Below are 15704 nucleotides of genomic sequence, written 5' to 3'. Positions count from 1 at the left end.
GTTCCCTTCGGAATGCTGTCTTCAGAAAGTTGTGCTCTCTTCTCAGAGTTTTCAGAAAGAGAGGGCAGCTCTCTGAAGTCTGCACAGACTTCAAAAATACCAATTGAAGAAAGTATCTGTAGCTCAGGGTTGACCTGTGGAGTCCCTGATGCTTTCTGAGCTTGGTTGTTTGCTTGCAGACGTTTCATTGCCCAACTAGGCAACATCTTCAGTGTTAGAAGGGAATGGGATTTGCTCTGTTTATATACAGTAGGTTGCCCTGCCTGTATTGGTGGGGGTGTTGTTCTTTCCTTGGTAATTCCTTGATTAGGCTGTTGTTTACTGCTTGTTTGACTGAGTTGGTGGTTCCTTGATTAGGGGATTGTATACTGTTTGTTTGTCTGGTGTTAATCCTGATATTAATCTTTGCTTATCTAGGTGCTGATTGTTGGTAAGGAGGTGTTCTGGTCTTTTTGTTTCCTTTTTAGCTTTTTTATTGTCTCTTCTGAATGGTATGTAAATGTTGTTTACCTCTATGTATCTGTTGATGGCTGACTTGTCTGAATGCCAAGCTTCCAGGAATTCCCTAGTGTTTTTGGATTTAGCTTGGTCTAGGATGCTCACAGTTTCCCACTTGAAAGTATGGTTGAGTCTGTCCATGTGTTGTGAGATTGAGGAGTTTTCATAATCTCTTCTGCTAGTTGGTGTTCCTGGATGCGCTCTGCTAATCTTCTGCCTGTCTGTCCTACATAGTGGCCGTTACAGTCCTTACACTGTATGTTGTAGATGACTCCTGTTTTTTTCTTCTTGGGCTACTGGGTCTTTTGGTTTACTTAAGAAGTTTTGGAGGGTTTTAGTTGGTTTATGTGCTATGGTGATGCCATGTGGTTGTAACAGTCTGTTGGTAGTTTCTGAGATGTTTCTGATGTATGGCAGTGTTATCCTTTTCATAGCCTGACCCTCAACCCACTACAGCACAACACAAGCTATGAAAAGGATAACATGCTAGCGAAAGAAGCAACATATATTTCTATGCTGCTTAACAAAGGCAATAGTTAATTATGAAAGCAATTGAGAGATACTATTAACGTTTTGCATGGTCACACACAAGCCCGTGTTCCAGTGCTAAATACACAAGAAGCTATCTGATCTCTCAATGTCACTAGAAATGATTTTGCTGAACAATCAATGTTGATTTATACAAATCTGTTTAAATAGTGAAATTTCTCACTAGGAAAACAACGTAACGTGTTTTATAGTAACAAATGTATTATAGGAGAGCAACATGTTTATTAATAGCAAGAGGTTAAATACATTTATTGTTCCTGCCCTTATTTGTTTGTAAGTGATGGTTGTGTCTTTTCAGTGTGGTTAAGCTGCACTATCAGAAACTGAAATCTACTAAACCATATCCTATATATGGACTTGTAAACATGTTGTTATGAGCCGCTGAGAGTTATGATGGGTGGCCAAATAAATCTTTTAATGGTATAGGCTTCTTTTTTTCATATCCTAGTAGTAGTTATAGGTGCTGCCCTAGGACTACAAGTTCTGGGACCCAAAATCCAGACAAACAATAAATGGCAACAAAGAAATACAGAGAACTGTTAACTTTGATCATCTGCGTTTTTGCAGCAGCTGCATTTTTGCATCTCTAAGGGGCAGTTTCTAGTTTAAACAGGACAAAAGGTGCAAAGTGAAAATCTAAAATAGCTACTGGCAATTTATGAGCAGGATCTTTAAATCCAAACAGATATCGGGCATTGTTTCTGTATACCCCTCTTCGCAAAATCTGTTATCCTAAGAAAAGTAAGTTATTGTTTTTGTGAAGTGCTTGTTCATGCTGCTGCCAAGCAGAGCTTGAGATATTTCCTTTTATCCTAAGATCCCAAGGCCATGTTTTATTTAGTTGTGAGGTTCCCAAGTTGGGAGGGCTTAATTGGAGGCCACCTCTTGCCAACAAGCAAAAGTCAGGAGGGAGTAACAGGCTTTTGACCCTAATTTCAGGAGGTAGGAATTTCAGAGAGGACATGCAAAATCTCTTATGCAGTTTCATTTTTACAATACAGTAAAAAATTAAATGATCTGAACAATATTTTACTGTGAACTGGACTTTAAAACATAGCTCCTGCATATTATTATTATTATTATTATTACTATTATTTATATTTATATGCTGCCCAACTCCCAGCGACTCTGGGCAGCTTACAAATGATTTAAAAAATAAAAACAAGATAATAAAAACAATGAAAAACAAAAAGGTAGAGATAGCAGAATAACGAATTGGGTAGAAACAAAAGAAAACAACTTAGGGTAAAAGGAGCATCAATCCTCCTCACCAAAGGCCTGGGTGAAGAGCCAGGTCTTCAGGCCCCTTAAAAACACTAGCAGGGTGGGGCTGTTCAGATCTCATGAGGAACTTCATTCCAGAGGGCAGGCACTGCTACAGAGAAGGCGTGCTTCCTGGGTCCTGATAGATGGCACTGCTTAATTGAAGGGACCTGGAGAGTGCCAACCCTGCCAGATCAAATTGGCCAGGCAGATACCATGGGAGCAGGCAGTCCCTCAAGTAACCAGGCTGTATGCCATGTAGACCATCCTTGGACCCAACAGAAGCTTCAGCTGGTCAAGAATGCAGTGGCATGGGCAATGATGGTCTTGCTTGGTATGTCCATGTGATACCACTGCTTAATGAGCTTCACTGAATGCTCATGTGCAATTCAAGGTGTTGGTTATCACCTATAAAGCCCAACATGGCATAGGGCCAGGTTATTTGAGGGACTGCCTGTCTCCCATGGTTTCTGCCTGTCCAGTAAGAGCTGGCAGAATTGCTGCATTTTTTGTTACCTTGATTAAACCATGCCATACAGGAGGACCCAGGAAGTGTACCTTCTCAGTCACGGTGCCTGCCCTCTAGAATGAGATTCCCCGAGATTCTACCATGGGAGACAAGCAATGAAAAAAATGAACATTCCAGACAAATGCTAGTTTGAGCTTTCTGAAGGAAAATAAAAACAAAAACCATTAAACACCTGCATGTAAACATTTAACTACAGGTCTGCAACTGAGAAGAGGCATACTTTCACAATTGCAGAGCATATCTACACAAGGAGGTCAGTTACATGTCACTTAGCAGAGGGGGCATTGGTTGTATGTCCTGAGATGTCTGGACATTTGATTTTGGCATTTGATTTTGACTTTTAAAGTTCTGGGCTTTTGAAAAATGAAAGCCTGTGACTTCGAAGAATGCAACCTCAGATACCAAAGAGGACCTGAAAGATTCTACAACTCTTTTCACAAGATTGGAGATACCTTCCAGTATCAAGAGCAACTCAAAGTTATGCATCACAGGGCTTCTGAGGCACGGCATCTGCAGACAGAGAGACTGCTGACAAACTGCTATAAAATCTGTTGGAGTTTTAATGAAGAAAACAGTTTCTTCAGACCAATTATTTCTGGGCCGTTGTAATGATTTTGCAGTTCTGAAGAAGCTAATGAGGAACAGAAGAAAACTGAGGGCATAGCATGTAACACATACCAGGCAGCCTGTGAAATGGTGAATGGCCATTTTGATCCCTGTAAAGTACTCCTGGAGGATAAGTAATTGATTTTTATTTCTTGTTATCTAAATACCAGTGGTTGGACATCACCCTAAAGGATTTTATTTATATTTTGCAGTCTCTGAATTAACTGCAGTTAGAGCAGTTCAAGGAAAGCCATATTTATATTACTGTGATGACTGTTGCTGTCACACATCTTCTAACGATTTTTCTGATCTGCCTTAACAAGTGGGCAGTCTCTAATCTGAATAAATTGGAGAAGATGGTTCTTCTATTCTTGTCATAAAGCAATTAGGGCATTTCAGATCAACCCAATGTTTTGGATTCAGTCCATAAATACCTACTGATTTGGGAAAAAGAAACCTAAGTAATGACTAAAATTCTAACTAAAATACATGGCATATAAAGGAATTAAACGCTTGTTTTCCTACATTAGATGCAGTGGTTTTATTTTGCTGCGAAAAAGAACTTATACAGTAGCCTTAAACCCCAACAGCACATATTAAACATCCTTTAAAAGACATTTCATCAACAAAGCAGTCTTTGGATGAAGGGTGGAATATAAATGTAACAAATAAATGAACTTCTGAAAGTGTTTTTTGAGTTGCAGTGGCCCTTCCACACCTCCAACCTACTGAGCACAAAGGACAGGGAGGTTTCAATGGAAATTTCCTGTTCCCTCTTTATCTCTTACTCTGGCTGATCCACATGTCCTCTTTGCCCCACAAAGACAGCCCACTAGTTCTTTCTCAAAGACCATCGTGTGTAATATAAGGCTCCACCTGCCTAGCCCACTGCAAAGGCAACTTCTGGTCTTTTCTTGCTCTGCATCCAAAGTAAGCTTTCTGACTTCTGCTGGCACAAGTGATACTATGTAGTTTGCCACTGCACTTCATTTCAAACACTTCTGCTCCAACGGGCCAATGTGTGCTGTGGCAAGAATGTCTCTGATCCTCTGGTCATTGCATGCCGCCCTCCATGACTGTTTATGGACAGCCTGCCCCCTTGTGAAGGAATCTTCCCCCACTGGACCAATGAAACACTGCACTTTAAAAAAAAAAAAAAAAGGTTCACCAGTGGATTGGTGAATGGCTGAATCATTTTTAACAAGTTCACTGGTGGACTGGTGAAATGAGTGTGTTCTTTCTTAGCTAAAGTTGACGAGAGTTTTGCCAGTTTCTCCTTCTAACCTAAATGACAAGAAAAGTAAAATAGTAGGTTCTTTCCACCACTGGCTCACTGAGGGGCATGCTAGACAGGAAAGCATCAAGTACAAGGGGGAGTCAACAGAGCGAGACTCATACAGGTAGTCCTCACTTAATGATCATTTGTTTCGTGATGGTTCAGACTTACAACAGTGCTGAAAAAAACAACTTACAACCGGTGTTCACACTTATGACCGTCACAGCATCCCTGTGGTCATGTGATCACAATTTGGGCGCTTGGCAACTGGTTCACATTTATGACAACTGCAGCATTGTTGTCACATGATCACCATTTTCGACCTTCCTGGCCAGCTTCTGGCAAGTAAAATCAATGGGGAACTGTGTGATTTGCTTAACAACCACGGTGATTCACTTAATGACCGCCACAAAAAAGGTCATAAAATCAGGTCAGTTTTGCTGAATGACCGCGTGGCTTAGCAGCCAAAATTCTGGTCTCAGTTGTTGTCATTAAGTGAGGACTATCTGTACAAAAGTCTATCAATAGAAATCGCATGCCCTTAGTAACCTGCCCTTGGATAGAAAAGTGATTGGTGCTTGCTTTCTTGTCAAGGACAGGAGGAATTGACCAATTGGGGGCCGTGATAACCTACATCTGGACAGTCCTGTTGCCAAAGCTGGGATACAAATAGAAATCTGGACAGCAATTTCTTAATTGTTTAGCATGAGAGACAAGTATGTTAAGGCTGGTGTGCAGAAGACAGGAAGCTGTGTTTCCAATTCACTTACACTCTGAATCCCTGCCTGACAGGATGTAATTGGCTAGGAACTAGGCACTGCCTATTTTCTCTTTGTATTTCCAGAGGGTTAGCCATTTGTTCTTTTGCAACGAAGTCAATAAAAGATTGATAGTATCTTAAAGCTGACAGATTTATTTAGCATGGCCATGGATAAGCTTTCATGAACCACAATCATTCAAATGCATGAAATGTTTGCCATAACTGGAAAGGATGTGCACATACATACACACACAAACACAGGAGTCAAGAGTTAATGAAATGAGTTAAGTGTTCTATTGTGATTATTCCCAATATTTGTAATGAAAAAAAAAGCTTTATAATTTATTCTTGCTGAGCATAGGATATTCACCAAAACCTAGCTTTACAGTACTGATTTTTTAAAATCTCTTGTACATGCAAAAAAAGAAGGAAATAATTCACAGATTCATGAAGGGGTTATTGTTCTGATGATTCTTTCAATCCTTCTTTCCATAATCCAGATAACTTTGCTGCCAGTTGTTCGACCAGTATATTGATTTTAGCGGTTTCTTTTATCAGGAAGTTCCTGCCATAAAGAGATACCTACGTTAGTGAGTATAGAATGACTGTGGCATATCTACTGGCAAAATGGCTGTATGAAAGATGTTTTAAAACTGCCCTGTACAATAAACTTCCATTGTCTGGTACCCTCCAGATGTGCTAATTTACATACAGTATATGTATTTCTTCTTTGGCTGATTGAGCAGCACACTGAAATCTAAAAAGGGAAGGGACTCCGAAACATGGAGGTGCAGCAGCAACAAGATTGCAAAAGGATCAATAGCAAGATCACTATAAATATTTAAGTCCGCTATTGCGACTGAAGCATGCAATGGTAGCGGTGATCTTCCTGACATGGCTGCTGCTTCTCCTCCATCCAGTGGCTGTCTCTATATAAGCACAAACCAAATTGTAAGGGATGGTAGCAGAGCCCAGTGACTGAGAGGGGATGGTTATGTTGTTGCAGAAATAGGAGTCAATAGAAGGTGGGCACATCCTATTCCCCAATACAACCTGCCATGGTCACTGCCAAAGTGCCACATGCTGTGAAAATAGCAAGGTCTGTGTTGGGAAAAGATGGAAAGCAGAGATAAATCCAAAGTTAGATGGCCTTGGATGGAGACGAGATGAGGGCTACATCATGAGGATGGAAGCTTAAACAATGGTTAATGAAGTGTCTTCAAGCCAAAATTAGGGGGATGTGTGGATGTGCCCTAAGAAAAGTAATTGGTTAATAAGAGGGGCAATGAAGACCATTTGCTGCTTGAGTTGAGGTCAATATAGTTCACAGAACACCCATAGTTCTATGTGCAGAAATTGATCAGCTGATTTTTATTGAATAAATATTGTTTCAGTATTGAGAAAAGGACTTTTTTATCACATCTTTGGGCTGCAGGCTTAATCAGGCAAAGCAGAACAGGCTATGTGGCACCCACAACTCTGCCATTCAATGTCTCACTGCCACTTATGGCTTCTCAGTATCCACCAACTGTGACAAGCAGTTTTCTCTGCCAAATGGTTTATTGGCCCTGGAGCTAGTTTACTCCCTTACTCTCAATCTTGCCTTTCATACCAATCCATGCACCTCCACAAATGATCTAGGAAGCTGAGGATGGCAATTATCACCTGACATACCTCGTTTCAAGAATAATTGGTGTCTGGACAACATTATACAAATACTCAGCAGTTTTAGGTGACACTTCATTTACTAACTCAAATATCTTTAACGCAAATGCATCAGGAATAATCATCCAATCATGACGAACATGCCTCTTTGAGATGGCTTTGGCATCAGTTTCTGGAAAAGAGAAAATTAAAAACTCATCTGAATTCTTGTGTATAATTTAGCATCCATTAGAAAGCTAATATTTTCCACTAAGGTATATAACTTCTGATATATTTAGGCAAATGCATGCACGCTTATCTTTCTACAGCTTTGATTTGACCCTTATGCAGTATGGATTGAGAGAATTATATATCCATTTTGCTACTACAGTACTGTAACAACTGGGAAGCAGTTTGGTGGCATGCATGTATCTATTTTTAAAACCCATCCTTCTGATGAACTGACAATGCAGAAATTGGTCTAAGTTTGATTACATTAGTGGCAGAAACTTGATTATTTGTCTGTAAAATGGGATGAAAACGGCTTATTTCACAAGGCTTCTCTGGCTAACAATTTGCAAATTTTACTGATACACAAATTAATACAACATTTAATTAGGGCTGTAAGCAACTGAGCAAACTTTTACTGCAAACTAAAAATTGCATCCCATAAAGTTCTCCAAATCAATCAAGTGTATCAGTCAATCAAATAAGAAAGCATTAACCGTGCAACAAAATCTTGACCAGGACTAAACTTTCATTGTGAATCCTTCATTCTGTGCAAGTTTGCAGCAATAATCAACATCATTCTTCATACTCAATATTTATTGGAAAAAAAAATGAAATGTGTCCCATTTTTCAAGACATTAAATTCTTCAAAGATATAATACAATAAACTTAAAATAAAAACAAGTGAAATGGTCTTTATCTGACTATTGAAAAGCTATCTATCAGGATAAGTGCATTTTCCTAATAAGAAACTGTCTTCCAAGCAGCGTGATATAGGATTTAACAGCAGGAAATGAGAAAAGAAGCTCAAGATGTGTGGACTTCCTGAAAAGTAGATGATAAAATTACAGTTGCAAACAATTCCAAGAAAAAGGAAAAGAAAGAGGGGGAGGAAGATAACAGACACATTTGTCTTATGAGAAGCACACTTCAAATCTAACATTCCCAGCTGGCCAATCCAAATGACAGAAACCTAGCATGTGATATGAATATACACATTTATCTCAGGAGCTTTGGCATATACAGTAGATGCAGCCAAATTCCCCAAAATCCCCCAGAGAGGAAGCTTTGTTCCAGTGAAAACCAGAAACAGAGCACAAAGCTGTCTGCCAACATGGAAAGAAAGGTAAACAGCTACTTTTTTCCTCCAACATCTGATGGAAGTGGAATTTCCAGGTAACAGTTGGAACAGACATAGCTTCTGTTCCTGGGTTGTCTACTCTCTACAGCAGTGTTTCTCAACCTGCAGGCTGGGGAATTCTGGGAGCTGAAGTCCATACATCTTAGTTGCCAAGGCTGAGAAACTGCTCTACAAGAACAGGAACAAACATTCCAGGAAGAACTTTTTTAGCAACTTTTATTTACTTTTATTTATTTTTAACTTTCTCTGAGTGGTACTATTATCTCTAATTTTTCTCTACAATTTAAGGAAAATATTATTTTGTTTACTGAGAATTTTCAGAGAATGTACTAATTTTGGATCCTGTTCTACCCTTTTTACAGCAAGTTTCCTTTTATTCTGTAACAGATTGGTGCCATCTTGTGGTCTGCAGAATCCTTATATTTACGTTTATATGTTATTTTCTTGTTCCATTTGTTTGCAGTTACTGAATTCCCAGATTGGAACAGCATTGTAATTAGTTCATCAGTAACTAGGAATAGCAACAACAATAAATCACATACATTCCACACTTAATACTAGGACTAAACTTTAGCTGAAAGCTGGGGCAAGCATACATTCAGCAAGCAAAACAACTATGAATGGAAGGATCCTAGATCTTACCAGTCATCATATTTCCAAGAAAAAGGGTAAGAGCAACGGATAAAGGTTTGAGCTGGAGCATGATTTCAATCTGTTTCGGTAGAGGCTGATAAATAGTTTTGCAGAGTTCTGGAAAAAACGGTTTTAATGCTTTGCTATTTTGTAAGGATAATATAACATCCATAGGCAATATAGAGGCCAGTACTTTACTGAAACAAGACAGTATGATTTTGTATTATCTTCTCCTCATTCAAATTATATCCACCGATGGATTTTGTTTCCTCACAATTTATACTGGAACCTAGTGCTTCTCCCCATTTGCACTAGCTGATATATACCACTATCATAACATACATTGGAGGAAAATGGACTTTCAGTTTGTTTACGTTCTATGCTGCTTAGGGTTAAGGCTATCTACCAATTCTGCTAGAGCAGCCTTTCTCAACCTCTTGACCCTGCAGGAACCCTTGAAATATTTTTCAGGCCTCGGGGAACCCCTGCACATTCAGGCTCAAATATAGGCCAGAAGTTACAAAATTATTCAATTTGTTTCATGTGTAGGCCTGTATATATGCATTAATGGTGTTCTTAAACTACAGAATAAAACTTACCTCTTTCATGTGAAGTTGCCTGAATTTGAAATAGTTTTTTAAATAAATCATGATCTCCCAGGGAACCCCTAATGACCTCTCGCAGAACCCTTGGGGTTCCACAGAACCCTGGTTGAGAAACCCTGTGCTAGAGTATAGGAAGTAATGTTCTCTAAACATCTACAGCATTTAGGAGGTTAAATCCTAAGGTATAATGCAAATTGGCAAGACTTCCACTATTCTTTGTTGATTTCACAACTACTATAATAATTAAAGGCGGGCTCCCATAATTCAGCACTGTGAAATAAGAGATGACATCTCTACCATATAAATTTAAATTCATACTGTAGTTAAATTAGCTCTGTTACATATATTTTGAAAAACACCAGCAAATAAAATTCTGTGAAGCACTTGAAAGCCTAGTACACTTACAATGCTAAAAGCTTTAATTTTTTTTTTACAAGAATCTATTTTATCAGATACATGAACTATTTCAACTTTTTCTCCTGTAAAATCATGATTCTGGAAGGGCAAAAAGTTGGTAGCAATAAAGGTTAAGGGAAGTAAAATGTAAAACTCATAGATGGCAATACATGTTTGGTATTCAACTAAGATTACTGTATCTTTCTTATTTCTCCAAGTAAGTCAAAGACTATATAGGCTGTTCCCCAATTTTATCCTCTGAATAATTCTGTGAGGTGTTTTAGAGAAGAACTGTTGGCTTGAGATCAATACCCTGGGATAACAATGTCTGGGATTGAAAGATTATCTGAACCTAGATCATCCTAGTTCCAATTTAAGTGCTACATCCCAGGATGCAGATATATCATAATTCAAACTGAGTATTTGGGATTGTTACCATTCTGTTCACTCCCTCTCTCACCCAATGTGAACAAGAATGGGGCATCCACGTAAAGAGAATTGAATGTTAAGAGTTCAGTTTAAAGTTCCCTTTGTTAAGTCTACTCATTTGACGTATTCCATTTACTCAGAGCTAGAATTGTCACCTACCTCTTCACGGGCTGCTGTCACTTCTGATTCTGAAATATCAGCAGTCTCCCAGTCCTAATATAGTTGCACTCAAGAGGACGTAGGTCTTGGTTTGTTTCTCATCTGCTGTTTCACAATAGACAGAGATAGTTAAGCTTCAACAAAAGTACTGTTGGACTTAATATGGTGCCAAAAAGCTTAACCAAATTAGGGTATTAGAACATCTTCCCTTTGCAAAAAGTACAAAAGTAACTCCCCTATGAGCAGGGGGAAGTTTTCAGGCTACAAAAAGGGTAAGAAGGGACATGATAGAGGTAAATAAATTTTTGTCTGGTGTAGGAAGAACAGGGAGAAGATTATTACCTCGATTATTACCCCCTTCTCTTTCTTAATATTAAAATCAAGTTATATCTAGTAAACAAATTTTTAAAATATAGTGGATAGTTAAGTTATGGAGTAAGATTTCTTAACATAAAGTGGTTGAACCAAACCTAAGTGGCTTAAAGGAACAGGAAGACGTCAGGAAATGTGGGAGATCAATGACTTCTAATCATAAGTGTATAATACTTTAGTAATGGAAATTTACATGCTGAGAAAAAGATTGAGAAAGTACTATGTTGCTATGGGGGGGACCAGTTCAGATTTTTAAATTTTTAAAATCATTTTTATATAATGATTTATGTTTATACAGTTAAATTACCTCACTACAAATGGAGTATTTACTTTCCCTTTTAAATTTAGTGAATTAGAACATGAATTAGTTCTAAGTATGTACTTATTTTGTTTATTCACACCATATTTGTACACCTGATTTCTTGACCTTTTTTTTTCTCCTTTTAAGCCAGTCTCTGAAATTAATAAAATCTAATCTAATCTACAGTGGGAACCAAATCTTGGACTGGATAGGTCTTTGGGCTGTTCCCCCACAGGTCTTATGTTACATAAAGCTCAAGGTCTGCCTTGTCCATTTATTTCCCTAATATATGTTTTGAGAGCAGAGGCTATACTTGCCCTGCACACTAAGATTTGGCTAATGGCTATTTCTGAGCAGATCCCCATAACACTAACTTTGTTAATGTTTCAATGCTACATAAAGCCATATTCTTGGAATAAGGACACTGTGACTTGCATACATCTTAAAACTGTATGTTAGAACTGTTTTATCCCTGAGGATTAAAAAAAATGGTTTTTGGTATTTTAAACTGCAGTTGTGGTTATGTATTTGTGTGTCATCCCAATCACTTTACTTATAAGGTGAAATAAAAGTTAAATAATTAAAATATCCCTTTACTTAATAATCCTTGTGTTCATAATTGAATGTAACAAAGATAGCACTCACCAATCTAGCATCCTCCTGAAGTCCTGAAATTGCAATTCTAAAAATTATAGAATTTTGAAAGGCTTAGCCTAAGATTTAGGTTTTCTATGCTGTTTTCAACAAAGGCACGTGGGGATTTGAGATGATATGAATTGTTTTGCAAAGAAATTTGAAGCTGATCATTTCAAAGAGGTAGATTTGCCTTTACAAGGCTGATATAATGAATCACATCTCAGATAAGGCTATTTCCCCCAAGTTCAGAAAGTTGTTTTCATGAGGTGGGGGGGGGGACTGTAGAAACAAAAATGGAGAACTTTATGGAATTATATGAAACAGTATTATGTAAAAACTGATTCAGTGGATTACAATGAACTCCATCTAATCCAATATTGTTTTCAAGCCACTGCAACCCAGATGTTTTTGAATTTCATTAACATTTAACCATTTATAGAACTTACATGGCCACCTATCTCACAGTGATTTTGGGTGGCTCACAACTGATTAAAAACTAGATTAAAAAGCATGGCATTAAAAGCAGAGCAGGCTTCTGTAGTGTCTCCTGGTAGTCTCATTGCTGTGCTGATGCCTTTACCTGGAGATGACTGCCAAATTGGCAGGAGCAGCAGCACTCAAAGGGGGGCTAGAAGCTACTGTCAGCCTACAAATATTCCCAGGGCACATGGAACTTTTCAATTGTCACTCTGAACTTAAATGGCAAGCAGCACTACCAACCTCTCTAAAATACCAAATGGTAGTGTTTCCAGATATATTCTTTATTACCCTTGAATGGGAAGATTTAATAGATGAAATATCACTCTTGTGCGCTAGACAGAAATTATGCATATGTACAAGATGGTGACTTCAATGCTCTTTAAAAAACTGTTTCATATCTAGATCTGCTTTATGCAGATGTTTCAAAACCTAATCCAAACACATTTGGATTTTGTTAGCTATATTTTACATTTCCTTAACACACCAGTTAGCTAGCAATGTCAAAATGTGGGCTTTTTATGATGTGAGATCAAAACAAAATTGGCTGTGTGAAAGCTAATTCTGTTGGTATACAGAAATATATGAAGCAGGCAATGCTTCATTCTGATATATATCTGAGAAGAGGCAGCTTTTATGATAAAGATGGAAGATTTTTTTCTATATATTCATTATAAACAAGATTCAAAATGTCTTTTTGCTTGTTCAGGGCTGCCTCATATATGTTGTTCATTATGCCTATCATCTTAATCAATAGCATACATATGAGGTAAACACACACACCCTTTCCTAGAAGCGACCCAGGACAGTGTAGCTGAGTACACACTTTTTAACTACAAAACTTTATTAGCCAGAGAGAGATAGTGACTGACATAATTTTGCCTCTTGGACAGAACTTCCACATCTCCTGATGCCAAATTAAACTGAACTGTTTCTAGACTGCATGCTAATGATCAAGTGATACATACAGTACATAAGACACATGTGAACCAATTTCCAACAAATAGTGATGAAACTGCAAAATCTTTTATTTGGTTAAATTGAATTTGAAAACTTCCATCATTATTGTACCGTTTTACATAGTTCATTTAATAACTGCTTATACAGATATTACTTGGAAGGTGTCCAGCAATCCAGCACTGCTTTTACCAGGTTATATGCCAAAGAAATTCAGTACATATTAACTTTGAGTGCATAGTTCATTTGTAGTATTTGCTTTTTACAGAGGACTTGTATTAAACTGCTCTTTCCTAGTTGTCTTGCAGCAGAGAGAATTAATGATTCATACTCGTAAAATTGTTTCCCACAAGAATTGTACATTACTCCCATTATAATGTAGATATCCAGAGTTCAATTCATTTATGCAAAAATCTTCAAGTGAAGACTTAGTACTGGACCTAAGTCACTCTGAAGCTATCCACCCTTAAGTAGTATTAAGTAGTAATATTCCATTAATAAGATAAGTAGGTGCATATGAACATGCTGGGCCAGTTTCATTTTTGTGACATAGAGCCTGCAGTCAGCCCCCCACATCATCTTTTGAAGCCCACAACAGTAAGTAGAGCATAGAGTAAGCCCTGTGGGACATGCATCTCCTAGCTGGCAAGCTAAAAGGCACTGCTCCCTACCCATTTCAGTGGATATAACACATGAAGCAAGAGCAAACTAGATGGATGGACTAATGGAAAAGGAGGGTGCTGGCACATTCCTGCCCCAGAATAGAAAGCTCCTCACTCATCGCACCCAGCAGGAGACAACTAACAGAAATAGGCCGCAGCTTCTGGATTCTCCCCAGGGCCACAGCTGAACACCAGGTGACTGGTGATGTACAATGCTGTAGCATTCACTGGGTTCACCATGAATGTTGAGCTAAAAAGGTACACTTCTGTTTGGGAATGGGAGGGGCAGCTTCACTTCCAGCCACTGCATTGAGGTGCTGTAATAAGGTCTGCTCTTCCTCATTTGCCTACTCATCTCCAACCACTGACATACCTTTGCCTTGCTAACAGCACAGGGACAACTCTATTGACAAGAGACTTTTTTATATTAATGTACACAAATGGCTTTAGTGTTAACAGCCTTCAGGCTAATGAACTAGTTCTTATGTGGCACTTGTGACAATCTGAGTTAGACTAACCATGTCAGATATTGCAGAGAGGGGCTATTTCTATATCAGGAACTCATCATTTCAGCTCAAATGCTTGTCCTCATGTGGCCAAAATGGATCTATGCACAGACAAAAGAGAAGCATCAACAGTCTTAAGAAAACCCTAGATTTGCAGACATAAAATATTTTAGGGGGAGAAAACAAAATGACATTTTTCCAGGCTTATTTTTTCTGCCTTTTATTTTGTACTGAAGTTCTGAACAGACAGCTCCTAAATGAAATAATTACATAGTAGGCTTTTGTTATGCAGGGTGATTAGAAAGATTAGACTACCATTTGTAGAGACCTCCTAAAGGTAAAGGTAAAGGTTTCCCTTGACATTAAGTCCAGTCGTGTCTGACTCTAGGGGGCGGTGCTCATCTCAATTTCAAAGCCGAAGAGCCGGCGTTTGTCCATAGACACTTCTGTGGTCATGTGGCCGGCATGATTAAACGGAACACCGTTACCTGCCCACAGAAGCGGTACCTATTAACCTACTCACATTTGCATGTTTTCAAACTGCTACTAGGTAAAAAAAAAATCTCCAGGTAACCAAATAGCCACCAATATTCTTCTGGTAGGCCTACTCTGCTCACCAAAATGAAAAAGGAAAGGGAAATTCCAGTTGCATCTCCTTGACAGCCTACACACACTTGCAAGGATCAGATCCCTGCTCCCCTCTGGGGACCGATCAAGAGGCCAGCAAGACCGGACAACGATATTGGTGAAATTATTTATGAGATTCTTCCCACAAATAGTTAGCCTGATGCAGCCAACTCTCAAGTGTTGTCACACCAGCCTCTGTCTTTGCTTCCTGGCTGAAACACCATCCCAGCTAACTAACCAAGAACAGAGTCACTGCCACCACCAGAACCAGAACCAGCTTCAGGAGTGAGAGGGAGGGAGGTAAAGGTAAGGTGAAAGTTCCCTTTCAGTGGACACACAATGAGCAAAAAATGTCGCATCCCCTATTTATTAAAAAGTTCATTCAAAATCCACATGAAAAACAGTCACCTCAACACTAGGTGTCACTAAATACAAGCCTTCTAGACACCA

The 15704-nt window shown here is 38.6% G+C and overlaps 1 protein-coding gene across 1 annotated transcript; it reads right to left on the bottom strand.

The window, feature by feature from the left end:
• Positions 1-5614: 5614 nt before the first annotated feature.
• LOC134499112 (apovitellenin-1-like) lies at positions 5615-11299 on the bottom strand. Its single transcript, XM_063305667.1, has 4 exons — positions 10717-11299; positions 9137-9244; positions 7156-7318; positions 5615-6046 (listed from the first exon to the last, which is right to left on the bottom strand). The coding sequence occupies exons 2-4, from the start codon at positions 9195-9197 to the stop codon at positions 5938-5940; spliced, it is 333 nt and encodes a 110-aa protein (XP_063161737.1). The 5' UTR covers positions 9198-9244; positions 10717-11299; the 3' UTR covers positions 5615-5937.
• Between the last annotated feature and the right edge of the window lie 4405 nt (positions 11300-15704).

The sequence above is a fragment of the Candoia aspera genome, chromosome 5 (genome assembly GCF_035149785.1).
Source record: "Candoia aspera isolate rCanAsp1 chromosome 5, rCanAsp1.hap2, whole genome shotgun sequence".
NCBI lineage: Eukaryota > Metazoa > Chordata > Lepidosauria > Squamata > Boidae > Candoia > Candoia aspera.
The sequence above is the reverse complement of the archived record's forward strand: the minus strand, read 5'-3'. Positions and strand labels throughout refer to the sequence as shown.